The 21,152-nt window shown below is 53.3% G+C and overlaps 1 protein-coding gene across 3 annotated transcripts in view; it reads right to left on the bottom strand.

The window, feature by feature from the left end:
* Positions 1-405: 405 nt before the first annotated feature.
* Positions 406-21,152, bottom strand: part of RPS6KA1 (ribosomal protein S6 kinase A1) — a 32,885-nt gene continuing 12,138 nt past the window's right edge. For 2 of the 3 annotated variants that reach the window (XM_063177644.1, XM_063177646.1), the window contains 21 exons: positions 16,197-16,250; positions 11,976-12,092; positions 11,060-11,141; positions 10,712-10,792; positions 9,840-9,919; positions 9,135-9,241; positions 8,541-8,578; positions 8,294-8,436; positions 7,724-7,794; positions 7,415-7,503; positions 7,230-7,294; positions 6,785-6,887; positions 6,211-6,338; positions 5,648-5,773; positions 5,407-5,496; positions 4,807-4,965; positions 4,425-4,586; positions 4,050-4,126; positions 3,822-3,939; positions 3,304-3,441; positions 406-3,091 (listed from right to left, as the gene is read on the bottom strand). In XM_063177644.1, coding sequence (XP_063033714.1) covers positions 2,969-3,091; positions 3,304-3,441; positions 3,822-3,939; positions 4,050-4,126; positions 4,425-4,586; positions 4,807-4,965; positions 5,407-5,496; positions 5,648-5,773; positions 6,211-6,338; positions 6,785-6,887; positions 7,230-7,294; positions 7,415-7,503; positions 7,724-7,794; positions 8,294-8,436; positions 8,541-8,578; positions 9,135-9,241; positions 9,840-9,919; positions 10,712-10,792; positions 11,060-11,141; positions 11,976-12,092; positions 16,197-16,250 — 2,151 coding nt within the window. In that variant the 3' untranslated portion in view covers positions 406-2,968. The remainder of the gene's footprint in view (positions 3,092-3,303; positions 3,442-3,821; positions 3,940-4,049; positions 4,127-4,424; positions 4,587-4,806; positions 4,966-5,406; positions 5,497-5,647; positions 5,774-6,210; positions 6,339-6,784; positions 6,888-7,229; positions 7,295-7,414; positions 7,504-7,723; positions 7,795-8,293; positions 8,437-8,540; positions 8,579-9,134; positions 9,242-9,839; positions 9,920-10,711; positions 10,793-11,059; positions 11,142-11,975; positions 12,093-16,196; positions 16,251-21,152) is intronic. The other variant, XM_063177645.1, reaches the window with a different exon arrangement.

Below are 21,152 nucleotides of genomic sequence, written 5' to 3'. Positions count from 1 at the left end.
AGGCTGGATTCCGGGATTTCTGCTCCCTTGAGCTTTCTTTCAGACCTATTCAGGACAAAAGCTTAAAGATCAAATCCACCATTAAATACCTGAACTAACAGAAATAGCTTTCCTTGTAAAGATGTCCTTATGTATGGAAGTTAAATCAATTTTTGCCTCTTTTAAAACCAAGACAATTTGTGATATACTCTGTATCCTCTTTCTCCCAAGTTACAGCTGAACGACTCCAAACTCCTGCAAGAGCAAATCACTTGGTCTCTCACCCTCCCAGTAGGCATTAGATAACCAACTTTCACCTCAAATAATGCAATTTCAGTTAATATGACAACAGTACTTTGGCAAAGGGCAGGACCAAAGTGGAAAAGGAAGGAGAGAGCCTAACCCGTCACAAATACAGCTCTCATATACAGAAAATTGACAAGTCCAATTTTATTGAGCACTGCAATTAAAAAAGTAACAGCACTTGGTTGATCTGGAACTAAAAATCAAGGCTTATTTTACTTATGGATAACTCAGAATAACATGGTTAAAAGCCCCCGGAGAGGAAGGTGTAGCCCTTCTTGTTCTCTCTGTTCTCCAAGGGGATGAGGGTTTCAGAAGCTCCAGCTGCATCAAGCACAAAGTTCTTCAGATAGGAGACCCGAGGGTGGCAGAGGGGTTTGATGCTCCTGGTTTTGGGGTCTGACACCCCAGGTATCATCTCATGGCCCGGCAGAACCTGCAGCAGCTGAAGGCTGCTCTCCCCCTGCCCACACTGATCTGCACCTGCTTGTCCCCACACCCCTGAGTTGTCCCCAACTGGCCTCACACCAGCACATCACAGGGAGGATTCAGCAAGGGCTGTAATGTTTTTCCTGACTGATGTTTGAAAACATTTGCAGTCTCATACAAATAACCAGCTATCCCCCAAACCAGGACAAGTATTTGGTTTAAGACCTCCTAAACCCCAGGGTTTAAGAGCACTGAACCCCACCCACCCATAGTGGGTTGGCATCCAACCCATCCACCACCCCAGACCTTCCCTTGAAATACAATGTAGGAAATATTCTGAAAATCTGTGGAGGTTCCTGCAACACCCAAAGGGACTGAGCCCAGCTGCAGAAAAAATGATTATTGCATTGGTTGCAGGTTGCACCTACCATTTGCACAGCACTGGCACAAGAGTCACTGTGGAGGTGTAGGGAACATCATGCCACAAGTATTTTTAAGGAAGGCATTTTGGGTGGTGAAGTCTCTCCCTCCCCAAATCTCAGCAAAATATTAAATTCCTGTCTGCTGGGGTTGGTGGCAATACCAGTAAGATCCACTGTGGACTGGGGCTGGCCTCCTCCTCTCAGAAGCACTGGACACTCAGGCTGCACTTGGAATACAGAGAGAAAGAAATTGTGACTATTTCAGCTTCTCACTGGCTGCTCACAGGACCTACTTGGATGACGGTACAGGAGAAGAGCACTGTGCATCTCACATAATTATTTTTATGGAATTCTCCGTTTTAAAGTCAGCTAGGACTGAACAAAAAACCAAGTTTCCTCTCTTGTGACACGATCAGCTAAAAGTAGCAGAAGTTGACATGAGAACCTTTGCTTGCTCCAGTCACATCCTTGAGCTCTGTTTGCAGCCCTTGTAGCAATCCTGCTGCTCCCAGGAACTGCCACCATGGAACCATGGAGCTCTGGCAGTTCCTTGCAGGTCAGACTGGGGTGGCTATTTATTCCTAGCAGTTTGTCTCCAAGTGTTGGTTTCTACAAGCACAGAAGTGTCCTGAGTAAGAATTTCCCATTCCTGTTGGTTCTTGCCTCATTCCAGGACTGGTTCTGGTCACCTCCCACTGAGAGAAGGTAGCACGAGAGGCTGCCCTAAGCAGCACTGCTGGCTTTCAGGGCCTGGTAAAAAGCTGTGTAGCTTTTCCAGAAGGCAGCCAAGGAGCACTGTCCCTGCAGAGCACGGAGGAACAACCTGGGAAGGGCAGAGATGCCCGGGGAAGGCCGGGGGTCGCTGGTTCTGCAGCTCACAGTCAGTCACAGGACGGGCCCTGAATGACACATTTATTGTACAAGTCAGAAAGAAACCCTGAGTCACGGCTGGAGAACAAAGTTAAATTAAAAAATAAAGGTTTCAGATGTTCAGAGGTTCCTACTGAGGGGAAGGAAAACCCCACATAGTAAAAGCAGCAGCCAGAGCCAGCCCAAAGGTTTGCCAGGGAGGAGGTTCTGTCGTCACCCTCCCTGCACAGGTGACAAACTCGGCAGTGATGGGAGAGCATGGAGATAGGAGAGCAGAGGGAAGGAATGAGCCAGATCTAGGAGGTGTCCTGGCCTGCTGAGCATCTGCAGGAGGGCTTGGAAAAAACGTGGTGGGTTTTGTTCAGAGATCTGAGCTGCTGGCTGGGCTGGGGGAGCACGGGAGAGAGGGAGAACAGAGGCTGCAAAATCCACTTTACATGGAACAAACACACAGGACTTAGAAGGGAGGGAGGTCCTTCATGGACACGAGTGCTGCTGGCTGGGAGGGCTGCAGGGCTGGCTTTGGGAAATGCATCCAAAGGTTTGAGGGAGGAAAAACCCCAAAGCCTAAACCCCAAGTGTGACACAGTCTTCCAGCTGCTGTGGAGCTGGAGAGCATCAGTTCCAAGAAATGCTGTAGTAACAACAAATACCTGGTCCTACACAGGGAAGGGTGAATCAGAGCTGCTTTTTAGTGCCACTTGACATCAGTTATACATTCTAGTTCTCATATACACAGATGGATTTCTTTATAAATCGACAATTTACACATCAAAAAAGTTTTACAGTGAAGTTCTTCAGCAAAGATCAGTCCACATGAGGAGGACCCAGTCTTTCAGGAGCAGGAAGGCACTTGGCCTCTTGAGAGCAAGTTCCCAGGGGAGCCCCTGTGCAGACCCTGCCCGTCCTCTGTCCCCCTCTTCTGTAGGTGTGCAAAATCTGGGCTGTTCCTGCGCTGTGGGGCCTCACAGGGTGGTGGAGGGGAGCTTCTTCACCCGCCTCTGTGCCAGGATGGAGGATTCGATGGGCTTCAGCTGAGGGCTTGGCTTGGAGCTGTTCAGCGCCGAGTACGTGGCAGCCATGGCGCCCTGGAGAGGCGCAGGAGAACTACTTCAGACTCATGGTTTACAAGATGGGACCAGAGCAGCCACATCCACAAAGAAAGCCAGAAGCATCTTTCTTGTTTCATTAAAGAATCTCCCCTTTCTTTCCTCCCCAAAACCCCTGCTTGTCTGTACTGCCTGCCCTGGCTCACACCTCTCCAAACTTCCCTCCTGCTTTCCCACTCCAGATTCTGTACCTTTACAAGCTGAATGTCCTGGTGATTGAGCTGGCTCTGGGGTAAACTGTCCTTCTGGGTTATCCAAGGATGCTGCAGGACCTGCTTGGCTGTGAGACGCTGGTGAGGATCTACGTGGAGCATCTTTGATACCAGATCCTACAGGCATCATTTGGAAAGTCAGACTTTAGAAGATTTCATAATTTAAATGCAAAAAACCCCACCTGTGTACACCCCCAGATTAGGATTTAAATGCAAAGGCCAAGTTTAAAGTGCCCAGGCATCAATGTCTTTTTGTATGAAATATGTTTTTGGCAGGCCTAGGGGGTAGAACACAGAGCAAACCCCACATGGGTCAAGCACAAGGTTGGTTTTCCATGCAAATATCACAGCCAGAGCTAAAACAAAGCTGCTGTGAGGAACTTGTGTAGGGTAGAAGCTGCAGTGCTGGTTTTCTTCTCTCTCTTGTGTGCTCCCTCCCCAACCCGCTCTATATTTGCCTCACAGCAACCCCAACCCCAACAAATATCAAACCCTACCTTGGCCATGTCAGAAATAGTGTCCCAATTGCCCCCACTGATGGAGAACTTCCCTCCTCCTATCCGTGTCAGGATCTCTTCTGGAGTGTCACTGGGACCATTTGCAAAGGGAGTGCAGCTGGGGAGAGAGGAGAGAGCCCTGGCTTACTGACCCAGGCAGGAGGAGAGGCACAGCTGTCCCCACAGAGCACACCTGGACAGGGGTCACAGCCCCAGCCACTGCCTTACCCTGCCAGCATCGTGTACAGCAGGACCCCCAGGCTCCAGATGTCACAGCCCTCATCGTAGCCTTGGCGTTTCAGGACCTGAACAAGCAAAGGGAAAAAAAGTGTGTTTGCTTCCTGTCATTGAGCTCATTTCAGAAGAGGGGCTTGACCTGGGTGCAGTCCATATGCAAAGCTTCCAGAGCTGGACAGAACAGCAAAGTCTGGGACTAAAATATCAGGATTCAAAATAGATTCATTACTACAAGTGTTATTTCTGTAATTGCCTCTTCCAAGGCGGGATGGAGATGGGAACAGGGCAGACCCTGCCAGGTGGGAGCACAGGTTAGGGGAGGGACAAGGGGACTGCTGGAGGGTCTCAGGTCAGTAGGGTGCTCACCTCGGGTGCCACGAAGTTTGCTGTGTAACAGGGGGTCATGAGGAGCCCGTTCTCAGCCCTGAGCTGCTTGGCAAAGCCAAAGTCACAGATTCGGATGCTCTCAGGGTTCCCTGATTTATCCACGTAGAGGATATTGCTGGGCTTCAGGTCCCTGTGGACCACCTGTGGAGCCAAGAAAGGGCTGTGCTCATACCCCACAAAAATAAAGGTCTGAAAGCTGCCTGAGGTCACTCATCCCCTGCCCTCGCCCCACATCTGCTTTGCCAAGAGGGCAACACCAGCAAGAAATAATTGTCATGATGGGCAGTGTTACTCCTGGGAGGAGAGGGAGCACAGTGTAATGCCAGGGAGCTTCCAGGAAACCAGTCAATACCACACTCACCCCTTGGGAATGCAGATACTCCACTGTTTTACAGATCATGTGCAGGACTGAACTGGCTTCTCTCTCCGAGAAGAATTTCTGTCTGAGGATTTTATCCAGCAGCTCTCCTCCCCTCATGAGGTCGGTCACCAGGTACACGTACTTGCCATCATCGTACACCTGCCAAAGAAAACATGGGTGGGGTGACCAAAATGTGCTTCCACAGCTTCCTTTTTGTACTCCCATCGCCAAGGAGCAGACAGGAATCAGCAGAGGTGGCTTTGGGGATGCTTCCCCACCCCAGAATCATGTAATATCCCAACCTGGAAGGGTGCCACAGGGATCACTGATCCAGCTCCTGGCCCTGCCCCAACAATCCCACCCTGGGCATCACTGGCAGTGCTGTCCAAGAGCTTCTGGAGCTCTGGCAGCCTCAGGGCTGTGCCCATTCCCTGGGGAGCCTGGGCAATGCCCAGCACCCTCTGGTGGGCATCTTGTGACAGAGAAACAGCAACATGTTGAGCTGGGTCGCTGGGCTGCCCCTGCTGGGGCTGAACTCTGCTCCCACCAGCCTGCCCTTCCTAAACCAAAGCATGGGGAAGTCTCCCAAGCCACACTCACATCTTTCAGGGTGATGATGTTTGGGTGCTGCCCGTACCGCAGCAGGATCTCAATCTCCTCAGAAGGGTCTCGCTTGCTCTTGTCAATCACCTGCAAGAGTAGGGACACACTGCAGCCACCCCAGATGGGGAAGGGGCCAGGACAAAGCACACGAGCTGAGTTTGGAGCCTTGCAGAGCTCCTGTACCATATCCACTCTGTTCCCTCATCTCTTTAGCTCTACAAATACTTAAGTCCCGGACCTTGACCGCGTACTCCATGTTGGTGGCCTTGTGGATGCAGCGTTTGCAGACGGAGTAGGAGCCGACGCCGATGGCCTCCTTCACCACGTACCCATCGCTGAACTGGACGTTCTTGCCGTGCAGCTGCTGCCAGGGCACACAGGACAGGTTCAGGGAAGGGTTTGTGCAACATGATGAGTTAATGCAGCACAGAGAGAGCTGTCAGACTGTCTGCTACATCTCACAGCTTCTCCTCCCGCCGGGGAGCAGGAGGAGAGGAGAACAAGGCAGATATAGGTCAGTGGGCCAACGCTGCCTGCACCAAGCACGGTGCCTTTGCCTTTGGCTGCCCAACCCACAGGCATTACAGACCCCCTGCCAGCACACATCCACCTGGGGACAGGAAAGCCACAGCCCCACACTGCCCTGACAGCCTGTGCACAGTGTGGCAGTCAGTGGTGATGAAAGAACAGAAGGCAAGAACTCCAAAGAGAACTGCCTCAGGCTCCAGGTAGTGCAGAGGCCCTGCAGACCTGGAGCATCCCTGCACCTCCAAAGAGCTGTTCCTCTGCCCCATTGCTTACCTGCACAACTGAATGCAGGGCAGGCTGGGGAGGGTGGACTTTGCCATCCTCCATTAACCCGGTTGCCACGAAACTGAAGCCTCGGAAGAGCTGATGGGCCCCTGCACTCGGGGGCACACCTGGGGAATCTGCAGTGGGAGAGACAGCTCGAGAAGGGCCTGAGGAGCAGAAGCCTCCCCTTTGCTCCCAGGAGCTACTGTAATTTATTTCAGACAGGATCCACACCAGCAGCATGGAGTTTACCCCTAACATCCCACAGAGAATCATGGAATTGTCCAGCTTGGGAAGGCTCTCTAAGATCAGTGAGTCCAACAATTCCCCCAGCACTGCCAATGTCCCCAAGTGCCACATTCACATGACTTTTAAACCCCTGCAGGGATGGTGACTCCACCACTGCCCTGGGCAGCCTGTGCCAGGGACTGACAACCCTTTTGGGACAAGAAATTTCCCTGATATCCAACCTAAACCTTCCCTGTGCAGAAACCTTATCCTGCTGGTGCTGGATACTCCCTGGTGTGAAGTCACAGAGTGACATCTCACAGGAAAGCTGGGCTTTGCCTCAAGTCATACAAACCTTTTGGTGTCCGTGATGTGAACTCTGTGTCAAAATAAAAGGTATCATCTGGCTGGCCCACTGCAGGCTTGAAAGGGGGTTTGATTTCCCTGCGATACAGCTTCTGCAAAACACACAAAACCCAAAAAACAGCTGCAAAAACAGCTTGGAAGTGCTCCCACAGGCACCTTCTCCCAAAGGATGCAAAGGCTGGTGAGGAATGAGGGCCAGGAAGAGATTTTGTGGAACTCTGTGTCTTAGCATTTTGCTACAGCTCAGGGAGGTGACAGGTAGCCCATGTATGAGACAGAGAATTTTGGTTTTGGAAAGGGTTATTGGAATGGATGGGGACAGCGGTTAGTGGCTCTCCCATAGCTGGCCAAGCATCAGGACTGTTGTATTCCTGCTGCTAGAACTGTGTTACTGTTGCTGAGTGGTGCAGAAATTTGCTCTTTCTGATACTCACGTTCCAGTCGATGGTGGAGTAGAAAGGGTGGCGCTTGATCTCCTCTGCCCCATCTGGCCCAGACCCTGCAAAAGCCACCACGGGTCATGTTGTACTGAACCCCCAACAAGGCCAAGGGCACAGCCAGGGAGGCAGCACAGCCAGGTGTCACAGAGAACCTCAGAAACCAAAAAACCTGGTCTTACCTAATCTGTTGGCTGGATTCCTTTTGAAAAGGGCTCGCAGGAGACTCTGAGCCTCAGCGCTCAGGAACTGTGGCATGCCCAGTTTCGCTCTGGGGAGGAAGTTATGCAATCAGCTGCAGGTTTGAAGAAAAGCCACAAGGCATCTACACCACCTCCACCCTTAAAATGCCCAATCATCTCTCTGGCATTTACACTGCACCCTTTAAATGGATGGCTGATATGGCACCACTTGCCAAATAACACCACAGAATTTCAAGAGCCCCCACTTGCAACACCCCTACTGTGCAGACAGGAGGGACAAACTCTTACTTGAGGATGAGGGTCATCGTCTCCTTACGGTCCTTCCCCTGGAAGGGCAGTGCCCCTGTGAGCATTTCAAACTGGGAGGGAAAGAGAAGAAGGGAGGTCATATCTGCGCAAGGCTCAGGGTTGCACAGGTCCCACTGCCCCTTCCTGCTTGTGAGGGGTCCCAAGGCTGGCTCTGACAGGGCTCACAGGCACGGCGAGTTCCCAGCAGCAGCTTGGCTCTCAGGGTTTGCCTGGGAACGTGTCCAGGCCAGCGCCTGCTCCTGCCGGAGCCCTGGGATCCTGCAGCTGCCAGACGGTGGCACCAGATCTGCACTGACAGCGCGGGCCCGGCGCTGGGGTGGACACGGACACCCTCACACACCCCACAGAGAGCCCCCTGCATCCCACACACGCCACAGCCCCCTCACAGCCCAGCACCCCCCGGCACAGCAGCCTCGAGGGACCAGCGCTCCTGGCTGGAGGCCTGGACAGCCCCTTAGGGCTCTTTAGGGGTCAGCAGGACACGCAGAGCCGTGTCTGGTGTCCCAGGGCAGGGGCAGCTGGCATTGCCAGTCCCGGCAGGGTACCCACCATGAGGACCCCATAGGACCACCAGTCAGCACTGTGCGAGTGGCCCTGGCGATTGACCACCTCCGGGGCCATGTACTCCACGGTCCCACAGAACGAGTAGGCTTTCTTCTCGTGGTCTATGGCCTCCTTGCTCAAACCAAAATCTGCACAAGAGAAAGCTGTCAGCACACTGCTCCACACATTTCAAGCAGCTCTGTTTTTCAGGAACCAGCCTTGCTGGAGCCCAAGGCTCAGTGGAGCCCCTTACCTGTGAGTTTGATGTGCCCCTCTTCATCCAAGAGGATGCTGCAGCAGGAATAGAAAAACAAGTTGTTACTGTCTATGTAAGGGCTAGTGAGAACAAGCACAGCAAGGGATGGTCTGAGATCATCCTTTGGCTCCCAGAATCCAAAGTTACCTGTCCCTTCTCCCTGTGCTTTAAGCTCCACCACCAAGACAGGAGTGGGACCAGGAGCAGCTCCCTCCTCTCCACACCCTCGGCTTCATAGCAAACCAAAGGCCCCAGAGGTACCTCCCTCTGACCTCCACAAACCCCAGGCAAGGATAACCAAGCTGGAGTGGGCTCTGCAGAGCCCACCTGGTCCCTTCTCCCTCTGAAGGCTCCCAGCTGCCTAAAGCTGGAGCCTGGGGACTGCCATGGATCTCTGCTCAGCCTGTGGCACACACAGCTGCCGGCTGGAATCACTGATCCGAGGAGCAGCAGCCTTGGATTGGCACCAGCACCTCCCACGTGTCCAGCCCCAGGGCACCTTCCAGCCCCTCTGGAAGGTGGGAGCTGTTCCCTGACTCCAGGCTGGGCTGGATGCAGGGCTGGGATCCTGCCTCAGCTGGCCACACGTACTTCTCTGGCTTGAGGTCCCTGTAGATGATCCCCAGGCTGTGCAAGTGGTCGAGTCCCAGTGCCAGCTCTGCCAGGTAGAACTTCACATCCTCCTCAGTGAACATGACCTGCAGGCAGGGGGACAAAGCAGAGAGGTGCTGGCTTACAATGCCAGCAGCTCCCCTGCACCCAGGCAAGACCTTCCACATCCATGTTGCTCCCTCCTGCCCTTTCTAAATTTTCCAGACTTCACCCACTGCTCATGGCTTGGATCATGAATGGACCTTAATGGATCCAGTGCCACCCTGCCATGGCAGGCACACCTCCCACTGTCCCAGGCTGCTCCAAACCCTGTCCAGCCTGGCCTTGGACACTGCCAGGGATCCACAGCTGCTCTGGGCACCCTGTGCCAGGGCCTGCCCACCCTCACAGGGAACAATTTCTTCCTTAACTCTAATCAAAAATGACCTTTTTTTCATTCTTGTTCTTTAGGAGATGCTCATCTGAAGCTGTTGCAGGGGTGGATCTGCCACCTGTGCTGCTGCTGCTCTTCTGCTGGACCACAGGGCTCCCACCACACCCTCTCCTGGTGCCAGCTCTGGACTAGCAGCAGGCTGGAGGCAGCTTTCATCCTCTCAAGGACTGCAAGGGTCAGTTACTTCTCCAGGCCCTGAGCAGAGAGGAGCTGAGCCACAGCAGCCCACCGAGATGCCAGAGCATACCCACCTCTTTGGAAAGCCGAGTGAAAAGGTCACCTCCTCTGAGGAAATCCAAGATGAGGTACAGCTTCCCCTCTGTCTGGAATGCTGAAACACAAGCCAGAGCAGGAATCAGAGCCCTGCACTGAGGGAGTTTTCCGTGGTGTTACATTAATCACTTAAATCCCAGTGGCTCCAGCTGGGCACATGCCCTGCGTGGTTCCTGGGTCAAATGCAGGTAGGGCTGATGGGGTAAAGGAGATGGCCTGTCCCTGCTGCTGAAATGGGAGCTCCCCACAGCACTCTGGCACTGCAGAAAATCCTCATTTTATGGGGGTCTGGTTCCCTTTCCACCAGTGATGCCCTCCGGAAAGGGCTATTTTCCCAGGAGAGGTGCTGGTCACCTTACAGCAACAAAGCTGTCCTTGCCTTCCCCAGAGTCAGGGCACTAACAATGCAGAACTCCAGCTCAGCTAGTTAGCTCTACTTTCTCAGTTTCTCATGGCTTAATGTTCTAATCCCAGGGATTTGATGTTTAAACCTCCACTCCCAGTCCATGCTCAGCTCCCCAGTAACCCTAACCCTAGGCAGTGAAAGCATCCTTGGGCTAAGGCTGATTCCAGGGAAAAAGCTGTGGATGAAGCCATATTGTGGCAGTTCTGTGTTCCCCTTGGGATGCCTTTTGCAGCTGCAGTGTGCCTGGGGCTCTGGGCTTTGTGGTTTTCAGAACCCTAGGCATAACCCTAACCCTAGGCAGTAAAAGCAGCCTTAGCTGGAGCAGGCAGTGGGACCACAGATCCTTCCAGAAAAGAATTTCTGTTCAGGGGATTGTGTTGAAAGGCAGCCAGAGTCTGCTGGAGCTGCAGCCCCTCTCCCAGCACCCCAGGGAGCTCCACTCACCGTAGTGGAGTTTCACCACAAAGGGATGGTTGACATCAGCCAGGATGTCCCTTTCTATCTTTGTCCTCAGTCGGTCCCGCACTGTGGGAAGAGAGGAACAGCTCAGACTCAGAAATGGGCCCTGGCAAGTGTCCTGCCCCCTCCCAGCCTTGAGCACCAGGCTGCTTGAGCCAGGTGTTTCCCACCTCCGTCATGATGCTCTTAAACAGAGGAAAGAAAAGGAGGATGTTTTGCTGGGAAAAAGATGCTTCTGTTTCACCCAGCCCACCCCAGGCCAGCAGTGACATTTCCCCAGTGCTCTGTAAGTCACAGAGGGTCAGAGCACTGCAGCAGGAGTCTCCTTCCTACCTTTCAGTGTCGCCTTCTTCAGCACTTTCATGGCATAGAGGTGGTTGGTGTCTGGGGGAGTTATTTTTCTCACCAAGAAAACCTGAGGCAGGAAAACACCACATTCACCAAGTACTAAACACTGGCAGTAGGAGCTGGATGCTTTCCAAAGTGGCAAACCCCAGAGTGTCCCTAAGAAGCTCAAGCTTTCCCATGGGGTTTCCAGGAAAGTGCTGTGTGTGGACTCCTCTCACCCCCCAGTGTCATGTTGCACTTTCCTCCTTTCCAGCCTTCCACACCTCCTGACTCCTGCAGTTCTTGTGGGGCTGGGGCTGATGCCTGGGAGCTGTGATTGGAGGCACTGATGCTTCACTTTACCACTAAAGCCTCCTGGTTTGTCAGTCAGATCAACTCCTTGTTATTCAGGTCTTGCATCCTCTGGATTTTTATCTCCTACCCTTCCCTGATGTCTCATTCTACCTGGTTTTAGGCAGCATCAAAAGGACACCACCTGCAAGTAGTGGGCTTGGCAGTGCTACTGGTTGGATTGGATGATCCCAGAAGTCTTTTCCAGCTATTCTCTGATTCTACAAAACCTCTGCTGCATTTTCTCAGGCAGCAGTCCTGTCCAAGCCCCCACTGTCAGCTGGTAACTGACTGACAGCAAACTGATTTAATGTGTCAGCAGATGGTCTGTGAGACCTGGATTATTGAAATAGATAAGAGCTACAGGCTACTTCCTTCCTCCTTCACAGAAAGGAAACTGGACCGTAAACAGGGGCCAAACCCAGCCTGGGGCACACAGCAGCAGTTCTGAGAAGGGAGGAACATGCCCAGGAACATTCCTGGGAGTCAGGAAAGTGGGTTTATTGGGGATGGTTCCTTTCGTCACCAGAATAATTTGCCTGGCATGGCACATAGGAAGAAGTGATCTCACCTTGCCAAAAGAGCCCTGTCCCAGCACCTTCAGGAGCTCAAACTGTGAGGGATCAGCCTTCTCAGAGCCCTCCTTCACATGGTGGGTGATGTTGATTTCCTGCACGACACCTTCCCCCTGAAACAGAGGGCACACGGTTGGCAGGGACTCCTGAGCAAGGGAAAGGAGCTTTCTGGGATCATGGAACAAGGACTGCAGCTCCAGACTCACGGGAGCCACACGGGAGAGAACCACAAAGGCTGGTGCTTGTCACAGGTATCAGCATCTGCAATCAATAAGGGTAGGGAGGCCCAGGTAAATACAGAGCCCTCCCTCCCAACCACAGGAGCTGCTTTGAACTGCATTTCAGAAGAGTGCTTGAGAAGCACCTTCCTTTTTGAGGCACTGGTAGCAAAAACAGGAGTGTTTATGCCACTAAAAATCCCACAACACAAAAAATAAGGCACTGTTGTCAAAACAGGGCCAGGGCTGGCAAAAATAAGACATGTTGGAGCCCATCTGCTCAGCAATCTGAGCAACTCTGCAACATAAGTCTTAGTGCATCTTCAGCACATACAGATGATGCTTTAACAGACTCCAGCCTTCAAGAAGATTGAGGGGAAGCCAAGGTCTCTGGCACATGTTTTGTTTAAAACACATTATTTTACTTAAAAAAAATAAAGAAGAAAAAATGGATTTCATCAGCATAAGTAGAATAAACTCACCAAGGGATCAGGGCCAGCACAGCCACAGACCCTGAGGTGATGCTGAAACACCTCCTATTCCCAGCAAAACTTTTGGACCCAAAGAGCAGCAATTATGTTCAAAAATTCATTAAATTCTGCTGTCCCCAGCCCTGGGGAAGCTGTGGCCAGCAGAGGCTGCAGAAAGCTGGAACTACAATTTATTTTTTTCCCTTGCAGAGTTGGGGGAAAAAATTTACACTTTGTTTTCTAGACCTATTTAGACACTTGTTGTGAAACCACCTCATCAAAGCAGCTTTTAAAGCCAGCCAGGGGCAGGTGCCAGCCCTGCCTGCCCTGCCCAGCCCACTCCCACCCTCCGTGGCCATGGATGTGGTTGCCCACGGATGTGGTTGCCCACCTGCACTGAGCTCCCTCCCCACTCTCAGGCTGGGTTTTTCTCAGTTTAGGAAGTGGCTTTGTTTCCATGGAGGGAGCTCTGGTCTCTCCTGTGCAGCTCAGGCACTCGGGGCAGGGGCACAGGAGCTCCCTGGTGTTATCCTGCCTTTCCCTGGGCTCGGTGATCACAGGCAAGAAAGATCCCATAATCCCTTAAACAACACATTTTCATGTTCCCGATGATCTCCCAGCTTAAACCAGCCACTTTGCACTTCTGGGTCCATCTGGAGGCTTAGTCCCTGCAGGCAGCTGCTGTGAGGAACAGCTTCCCACCTCCAGAGCTGCAACAGGAGCCGGCCAAGCTCAGCTCCTCCTGCCAGCTCAGCTCTGCAGGGAGACAGCCCACAGCAGGGAGAGACCCATTACGGAAGAAATTCTTCCCTGTGAGGGTCCCTGGCAAAGGTGCCCAGAGCAGCTGTGGCTGTCCCTGGATCCCTGGCAGTGCCCAAGGCCGGGCTGGACAGGGCTGGGAGCACCTGGGACAGTGGGACGCGCCCCTGCCATGGCAGGGGTGACACTGGAGGGGCTTTAAAGTCCCCTCCAGCCCAGACCATCCTGTGATCCTCCTACCACTTTGACAAGCCATTTGGTATCTTGCTGACACAAGGGAGGATTTTCCCTCATGGACTCATCCACCAGCTTGGAATTCAACACTCAGGACTCTTGTGACACGCTCCTACAGCCTGGCTGGCAGCACACACAAATCTCCAGCACAAAACCACCCCTGTGCCACCGAGGCCAGTTTCTTCCAGAGTCACCACAACAAACTATCCCAGAAGGCAGAGTGCCCTGAACATCCATGGGAAGCATCAGGAAAGGAAGCAGAGGGAAGAGGCAGGTAGGTAGCAGCAGGAGAGGCAGTAGGAGTGGCAGCAGGAGAGGCAGCAGGAGATGGCAGCAGGAGAGGCAGCAGGAGAGGCAGCAGGAGAGGCAGCAGGAGAGGCAGTAGGAGTGGCAGCAGGAGAGGCAGCAGGAGATGGCAGCAGGAGAGGCAGCAGGAGAGGCAGCAGGAGAGGCAGTAGGAGTGGCAGCAGGAGAGGCAGCAGGAGATGGCAGCAGCAGAGGCAGCAGGAGAGGCAGCAGCAGTGGCAGCAGCAGTGGCAGCAGCAGTGGCAGCAGCAGTGGCAGCAGGAGATGGCAGCAGGAGAGGCAGCAGCAGTGGCAGCAGCAGTGGCAGCAGGAGAGGCAGCAGGAGAGGCAGCAGCAGTGGCAGCAGCAGTGGCAGCAGGAGAGGCAGCAGGAGGTGGCAGTGGTACTGACCGGGCTGGAGAGCTGGCTGGGGGCAGGCAGCTGCAGGCTGCAGGGCTTGGCTCGCTGCTTCCTGTGCAGCCAGAGCATCAGGAGCGCCCACAAACGGGGAAATTTGGGGTCCCTCTCCATTGTCCCATCCCGATCAACATTGTCTGGCCCCGGGAGCTGCGGCCCCAGAGCGGGGCTGGGGGCTCTGCCGCAGCAGCAGGAGCTGCAGGAGCTGCAGGAGCTGCAGGAGCAGGAACTGCAGGTGGCTGCACCGGCGGCGGATGTGCAGTGGGACCAGACTCGGTCACACAGAGGGAGGTTCATGCTCCCCCTCCCCAGCAACAACACTTGTGGTTAGGGCTTTTTTTTTTTCAGGTTTTCTTTTAAAAAAATAATAATCTCACAGCTCCTCGCTGGCATTTGGGCTCCCTGGCTCAGACAAGACACTGATAGAAACCACACAGAGTCTCCTAAGAGTGATTTCCATCTAATGCTGCCTGAAGTTCACGTCAGGCTGGGAGCTTTGGGTATTTCCACAACAGGGGAAATCGTGAGAAGCCACTTTCCTCTCTAAAACAGAAGAGAAAAACTCGCAAGAACCCAACCAGAAGTGTGATGACACCTTGGAGAGCTGCACATCTCTGCTCTCCCACTGGCACAGGGATGAGGGGGCACCCACGAAGGGATTCCTTCAGGAATGTTTGGATTGGCATTCAGTCCCTGTCTTGCCTTATGCTGCACAAGACTCCTTGCTGTGGAGTCTGGAGTTATTTATCTGAGAGCCACCCTGAAGGTCCATGAGGTGTTTTTAAGGGCATTTCTTCTTTCTCATCCCACCATGGCTCAGATTACGGGCAGGACAGAACAGAGGTACTTAGAGGGCTCGTTTGGCCTCCTTCCCCCTCCAAACCTGTTCACCTTTGACCTTTCCATCAGGACAGACAGATGTTTCCTGCAGCAAGACCCCAGAGGGTGCTGGTAAGAAAGAGGCCCCTTGAAATGAGTCAAAAGACACCCACACAAAAGGAAATATCCCCGTGTCAGCACTGATTTCTGAATTTCTCCCGAGAGTGCAGAGGATGGAACCAGTGAGACAAATTATGACTGTCTTGCCCCCTGTGCCCCCACCACGTGCTCTTTGAGAACTGATAACGAAAGAAACAAATGACTGAGCAGCAGAGAGGCAGCTGGGCCCAGCCCCAGCATGCTGCCTGCTGAGCTCCAAGGGCTGGGGCAGGTGCCAGAGCATGGAAAAGCACCTGCAGCTGCTGAGCACAGCAGGAGCCTGGTTCACACAACGCCTCCTGCCTTCTGACACAGCCCCGGGAGGGGGAACCCTGTCCACCCTGTGCTGCCCAAGAGAAGCACCCATTCATTCCTCAGCAGCTCCACGTTCTCAGCGTGGGGGAGCAGCAAACTCCTGGGCCTGGGCCTGGCAGGAGCTGATAAATCTCGTTGTGACCAGGACAATTTTTCATGTTGTGTTACCAGTGTGGGAGAGGAGCCTCAGAAAGACAAGAAAATCTCCCTTGTACATCCACGCAACCAAAAGTGCCCGTTCTGGCTCACTGACAAGATCAGAAAGCCACAGGAGACACAAATGGCAGCACGGAAAGGGGGTTGGTGTGGGGAGGAAGGAGGAGGAGGACGATGAAATCAAGTCCAGGATGTCATGTGAGCAAGTGAGCAATAGCAGTCTCACAGAGCTGAGAGGGGCTGGCAGGGGCGGCAGGCAGGGCAGGAAAGGCTTTGGTTTGGTTTTCAGAGAGGTCCCTGTGAGCTCTGCTCACACCTCGTGTGTGGGACAGAATGCAAATGAAACGGATGAGTCTCAGTGAGGTGCCCACTGCAGCTCTCCTACCTTGTCTGCAGAGTCCACCAGGTCTTTCTCTATCCAAGTGATGTCAGACTTTGCCTGTGGGACAATAAACAAATGTCAGCACAGAGGGGCTGTGATTGTCTGCTAAGGTTTTCCCAAAGAACTTGTCCAGCAAGACCAGGTGAGCTGTTCACAGCCACTGGGGTGTCTCACTGGGGGAGCCATTGCTCCTTGGGATGTGATTCTGAGCCATGAGGTAGCTCCAGGAGAGCAGTTGGTCCCAGTAAATAAATTTATATTGATTTGATTTGATAAACTCAGGGTGACCTGGAGGTGGGACAGGAGCTACTGAGAGGGAGAAGAGAAGGAAAAGCAAGCCCTGAGGAAGGGAGGAGCTGCATGAGAACAGTGAGATTAGAGCTAGGAATTAACTGATTTTCAGCTCCAGAAGGACCAAATCAGATCGAGGGGCCCCTGCAGTCCCCTCTTCCCCTTCCTCCTCTGCACTGCTGTGCCCTCACAGGGGGAGCAGCAGGAGAGAGTCACTGTCCCACTGCTCAGGAGCAGCAGGGTGACAAATCTGCCAAAGCCACAGCTGAACCCTTCCTGAGCGAAAAGTCATCACAAGACCCTCAGCAGATCCCACTCCAGGATCCCTCCCACCCACCAGGAAAGCAGCTCCATCCTGGCTCCTTCAGAGCAGCCCCAGCCCCTGCCTGCGATGGGGTGGGAGTGCTGGATTCCCACAAATCCCACAGATCCCACGGATCTCTGCAGGTCCAGCCCTCCCTGCTCCTGGGGGAGCACCTGCTGCCACCCACAGCCTCCACAGGCATTTCCCACAGATCCCTGCACTGCTGGGAAAAGAGACTGGCTTCTCCTGGAAAATAAAAGCCCAGGAAGTCTCCCCAGTCAGAGGAGGAGACAAGCTCTGAACCTCTCTGTGCCGCCTTCGCAGGGCACAGGCGGCTGAGTCACCCACAGCAGGGGCTGGGCACGGGTGAACAGGGGGTTTTCCCAAGTTCCAAAACAAGTCCTGTTTTCTACTTTCCCCCTTTTTTTGAGGGAGGATTTTACAAGCCAGAAGCCAAGAGACAGGTTTGTTTTTGCTCGCGTTTTGTCACTTTGCCGGTTGAGACCGTCACATCTAAATGCAAGGAAAAAAAAACCACCCTGCAAAAGCTCGAAACAGATTCTGCTCTTGGCATTTCACTTCCTATTCATCAACAACTAACCAGAAGCTGTTTTAATTTCTGTTGCTTCAACACATGCTCTGGTCCCAAAACACTCCCAAAATCTGGCAGCACCTAGGAAAGACACTTCTTAGAAAGCAGTCATACCCTCCAAAATGCCATTTCCAAAAGAGTGCTTAATGAAACCGGGATAAGGTCTGGCTCTGTAGGATCAGGAATTCCCTGACTCCTTGTGTCCTGCAGAAGAGACAGAGCCCAGCACGGCAGGCAGAGCAGGTATTTTATCAGACACTTGCCTCCTGGATCCTTGGCTTGCTGCGGAAGAGGAGCCTCAGCATCTCCAAAGCTTTGGGCTGTTATCCTCCCATCCTTCCCCAGCTGGTTCCTGAGCTGGCAGCCCCAGCGGCGCCCGGAGCGGCGTGAGAGCCCCGGTGCCGTGGTTGTGTCACTGGGATGTATTTTGGGAGTTTTACTGAAAGGAAACGGCGGTTTCGTATGGGGAAATGGCTTTGTGTGGCCATGGCTGCACAATGCAGCAGCCAAACGAGAACACTGGGTGGCTTTACGGGTGCTTAGGCATGGAAAGAGCCATCAGCAAATCTCAGCGGGCTTTTCAGGAGGATCAGTGCAGTCCCCCTGTCACACACACGAAAACAGGCTCAGAAACAACAATTTCAGGCACTGCACAAGGCAGCAACGAGCAACTGAGAGCCTCAGTAGTTTTCTTCCTCAAAATTTCTCTACTCCTGCTCTGGGCAGCACAAATGGTGATGCAGCAGGGATGCTCTCCCTGTAGGATCAGTGGAATTGCAGCTCTCCAGGGAAAGGGCCAGGAGGCAGCAGCAGCTTCTGGATCAGCACAGGAGCAAGGTGGACCTGCTGGAGAAGGCCATGAAGATGTTCCAGGGACTGGAGCCCCTCTGCTCTGCAGCCAGGCTGGGAGAGCTCATATGGGGAAGAGAAGGCTCCAGAGAGAGCTCAGAGCCCCTGCCAGGGCCTAGAGGAAAGCTGGGGACAGAGTTTTTAGCAGGTCCTGTTGGGATAGGGCAAGGAGTGGTGGTTTGTGCTGAAGGAGGTGAGATTTAGATTAGATATAGGGAAGAAGTGTTTTACAATGAGGCTGGTAAAGCCCGTGGCTGAAAGCAGCCGGTCTCCTGAGGGAACTGGGAGTGCACATGTGGCTCCCCATTTTCCTTGCATGGAGCAACAACTTCCCCGTGGAGCAGCAGCTCCTGCTCAGGAGGGAGCTGGGATCAGTGGGAAGCACCAGGGGCTGCAGCTCTGCAGAGGAAGCGAGGCTGGAGCTTGTGGAGAGTAAAGGCTGCTCTGTCTGGAACTTTTTTCAAGTGGTGGTTCTCAAAAAGGGGAACAAATAAAGTAAAGAAACCTCCCCACTCACTGCCTGCCCTTCTGCAAAGGCCTTTTTTGGGCAGGGCTGGCCCTTGGCCTCATTTGCAACTAAAGAATTGGCCAGAACCTGGTACTTTTGATTGTATTTCTGTGGTGGATCCTCTTCAGTGCTCCTGGGAGCCCCCAGCCTGAGAAATCCTGCAGGGCACGGAGCAGAGCACGGCCCAGGCTGGGAAGGGAAGCGTTCAGCTGGGGGTACCTGTGCTTTGGGGCCATGGACTCTCTTAAAAGAAAAGGGAGCAATCCTAGAGGATCTGCAGGGACAGAGAGGCCTCCTTAGCCTTTAACTCACTCTCAACAAGGGCATTTGCTGACAGACAAAAGCCTCAGGGACACTGGGGCCCGAGGAGGAAGGGACACCGCAGGGTGGCTTTGAAGGTGGAAGTCCTGCACAAAGTCACTGCTACAAACACAGCCCAGGAGCGCCGGGGACCTCGGGAGTGGAAATTCCCAAGGAGGGAATAAGGACAGGGGCAGGTTCCTGGCAGGAGGTTTGCAGGAGGAGATTACTGAGAGGGAGCAGGGCTGCACGTTTCACACCATCCCCAAGGACTGTTACTGGTCTCCTGAAAAACAAAACCAACCAAAAATGGCAGAGGGAGGAGAAACCCAGAGGACACAGTCAGGCCTCTGCCCAGTGGGGGTAACGCGGTGTCCAGAAATCCTCAAAACATCAAAGCCTTTGTGCCCAAACCCTTACACAGCCAAGGCAGCTGAAGAAGGGAATGACCAGCTCCATCCTGGCGTGGAAAACATCAGGAGCCTCCCCACACATGGCTTAAACAAAAGCCTGACTCCTGGAAACGCTGCCATCCTCCTGGGGGCAATTCCTCCCCACTCACAGAGGCAACCAAACGGTGTAAAATCAACCTGGTGACTCCTGGGAAGGACTCTGCTGCTCCTCCAGTGATCCTGGCTCCCCACAACAGGGGTTACAGGCAAACCCCTAAAAAGGGAACACTGCCACGGACAGGCAGTGCCACACTGGCACCCCTCGAGCACATTCCAGCAGGTGGCACTCGGAGCATCTTCAGCGTCCAAATGCGTTTCTCATTTGACACGGGATGGGGGGAGCCCAAAGGCCATTTCATAAGCACACACGTCATAAACACCCCCCTGGGAAGATTCAGCACCCCTGAAACAGAGGGATCCTGGAGATTGTTAAGGGATGAAGGGTTTTCTCAAGGAAAGCCTGAGGCTGAAGAAGGGAGGAGGCAGATGGTGGCTCACACAGCTGAGCCCCTGTCCTTGTGCTTCACAACATCATTTTTGATCTGCTCAGTTTTTAACCAACTCGTTTCACAGGGAAACCAAAATATCTTGTTTATGTCAGAGGGCTCAGGTTGGTTTTGAGATGGAGAGCAGAGAGGCTCCAGCCCAGGCACCCCCTCACACTCCCAGGCTCCTCCGGCTCCTGGCTCTATCTAGGGCTATGCTGGCAGCAGATCCTGAAAGTTTCTTTAAAAAAAAAAAAAAAAAAAAATACAATTTCCCCACCCTTTCCACGCACCACAAGCTGCAACTGGCCAGGATCAGCTGACGATGAGCTGTTTGGGCTAAAGATACAAGCTCAGGCAAAAGATGTTCCCAAACTCCACGGAGACTCCCCAGTGGCTCCGGTGCTGCTGCAGTGTCAGGGCTGTGAGGGGGGAGCCAGCAGGACTTTGCACCCAGTGAAACGTGACACTGGAGAGGAGAACACCTTTATCAGCCGGGAGATAAGGGATTACTCAGTTCTGTGGCTTCTACAGAGCAAATCAGCCTCTGGTGAAAAAAAGCAGAGGATGCAGCCTCCCATTCCTGCAGCCCTGCACACACCTCCCAGCAGGGAGAGAAGCTCTGCTCAGCAAATTCCAACCAGCTCGGGCTTTGAAGGTGGGAAAACCAGGAGACCCCATCCCAGGCTGTTCCAAATGCAGAATCCCACTCTGAGGAACCAGCAGTAAACACCACCTTCCATCAGGGCATGGGCAGTTCTGCTACTTTCAGTAGAAAAGCTGAAAACTCTTTCTAGCTGAATTATAAAATACAACATTGGTTTCACAACAAGAACCAAGACTTGTTTGCTGCCCTTGGAGTAATCGTGGGATGTGGAAACTATTCTGTATTGCAGGAGTGCTGGAATTCCACACTCCTCCCACAGCACACAGGCTGCCCTCCCCTTGCAAGGCTCACAAAAAGTGTCTCAGCACCTGGAGAAGCCTCTGCCTGGTACCTGCTGGGGTTGGTCTGTGCAGGCAGGGAGAACCCAGCCCTCTCCTGCCCTCTGGGAAGGTCACATGTGCTCAGAGAAAGGGATTGTCACCTTTTGGGGGTGGCTGTGAACTGCAGCAGGGTTAAAAGCAAAACAAACCCTGTCCAAAACACACCCAGAGCTGTGTGTTACCAACACCCC

This window comes from Melospiza melodia, chromosome 27, assembly GCF_035770615.1.
Source record: "Melospiza melodia melodia isolate bMelMel2 chromosome 27, bMelMel2.pri, whole genome shotgun sequence".
In the NCBI taxonomy this organism is placed as follows: Eukaryota; Metazoa; Chordata; class Aves; order Passeriformes; family Passerellidae; genus Melospiza; species Melospiza melodia.
Note: the sequence above shows the minus strand (reverse complement) of the source record. Positions and strands in the feature narration are given on the sequence as shown.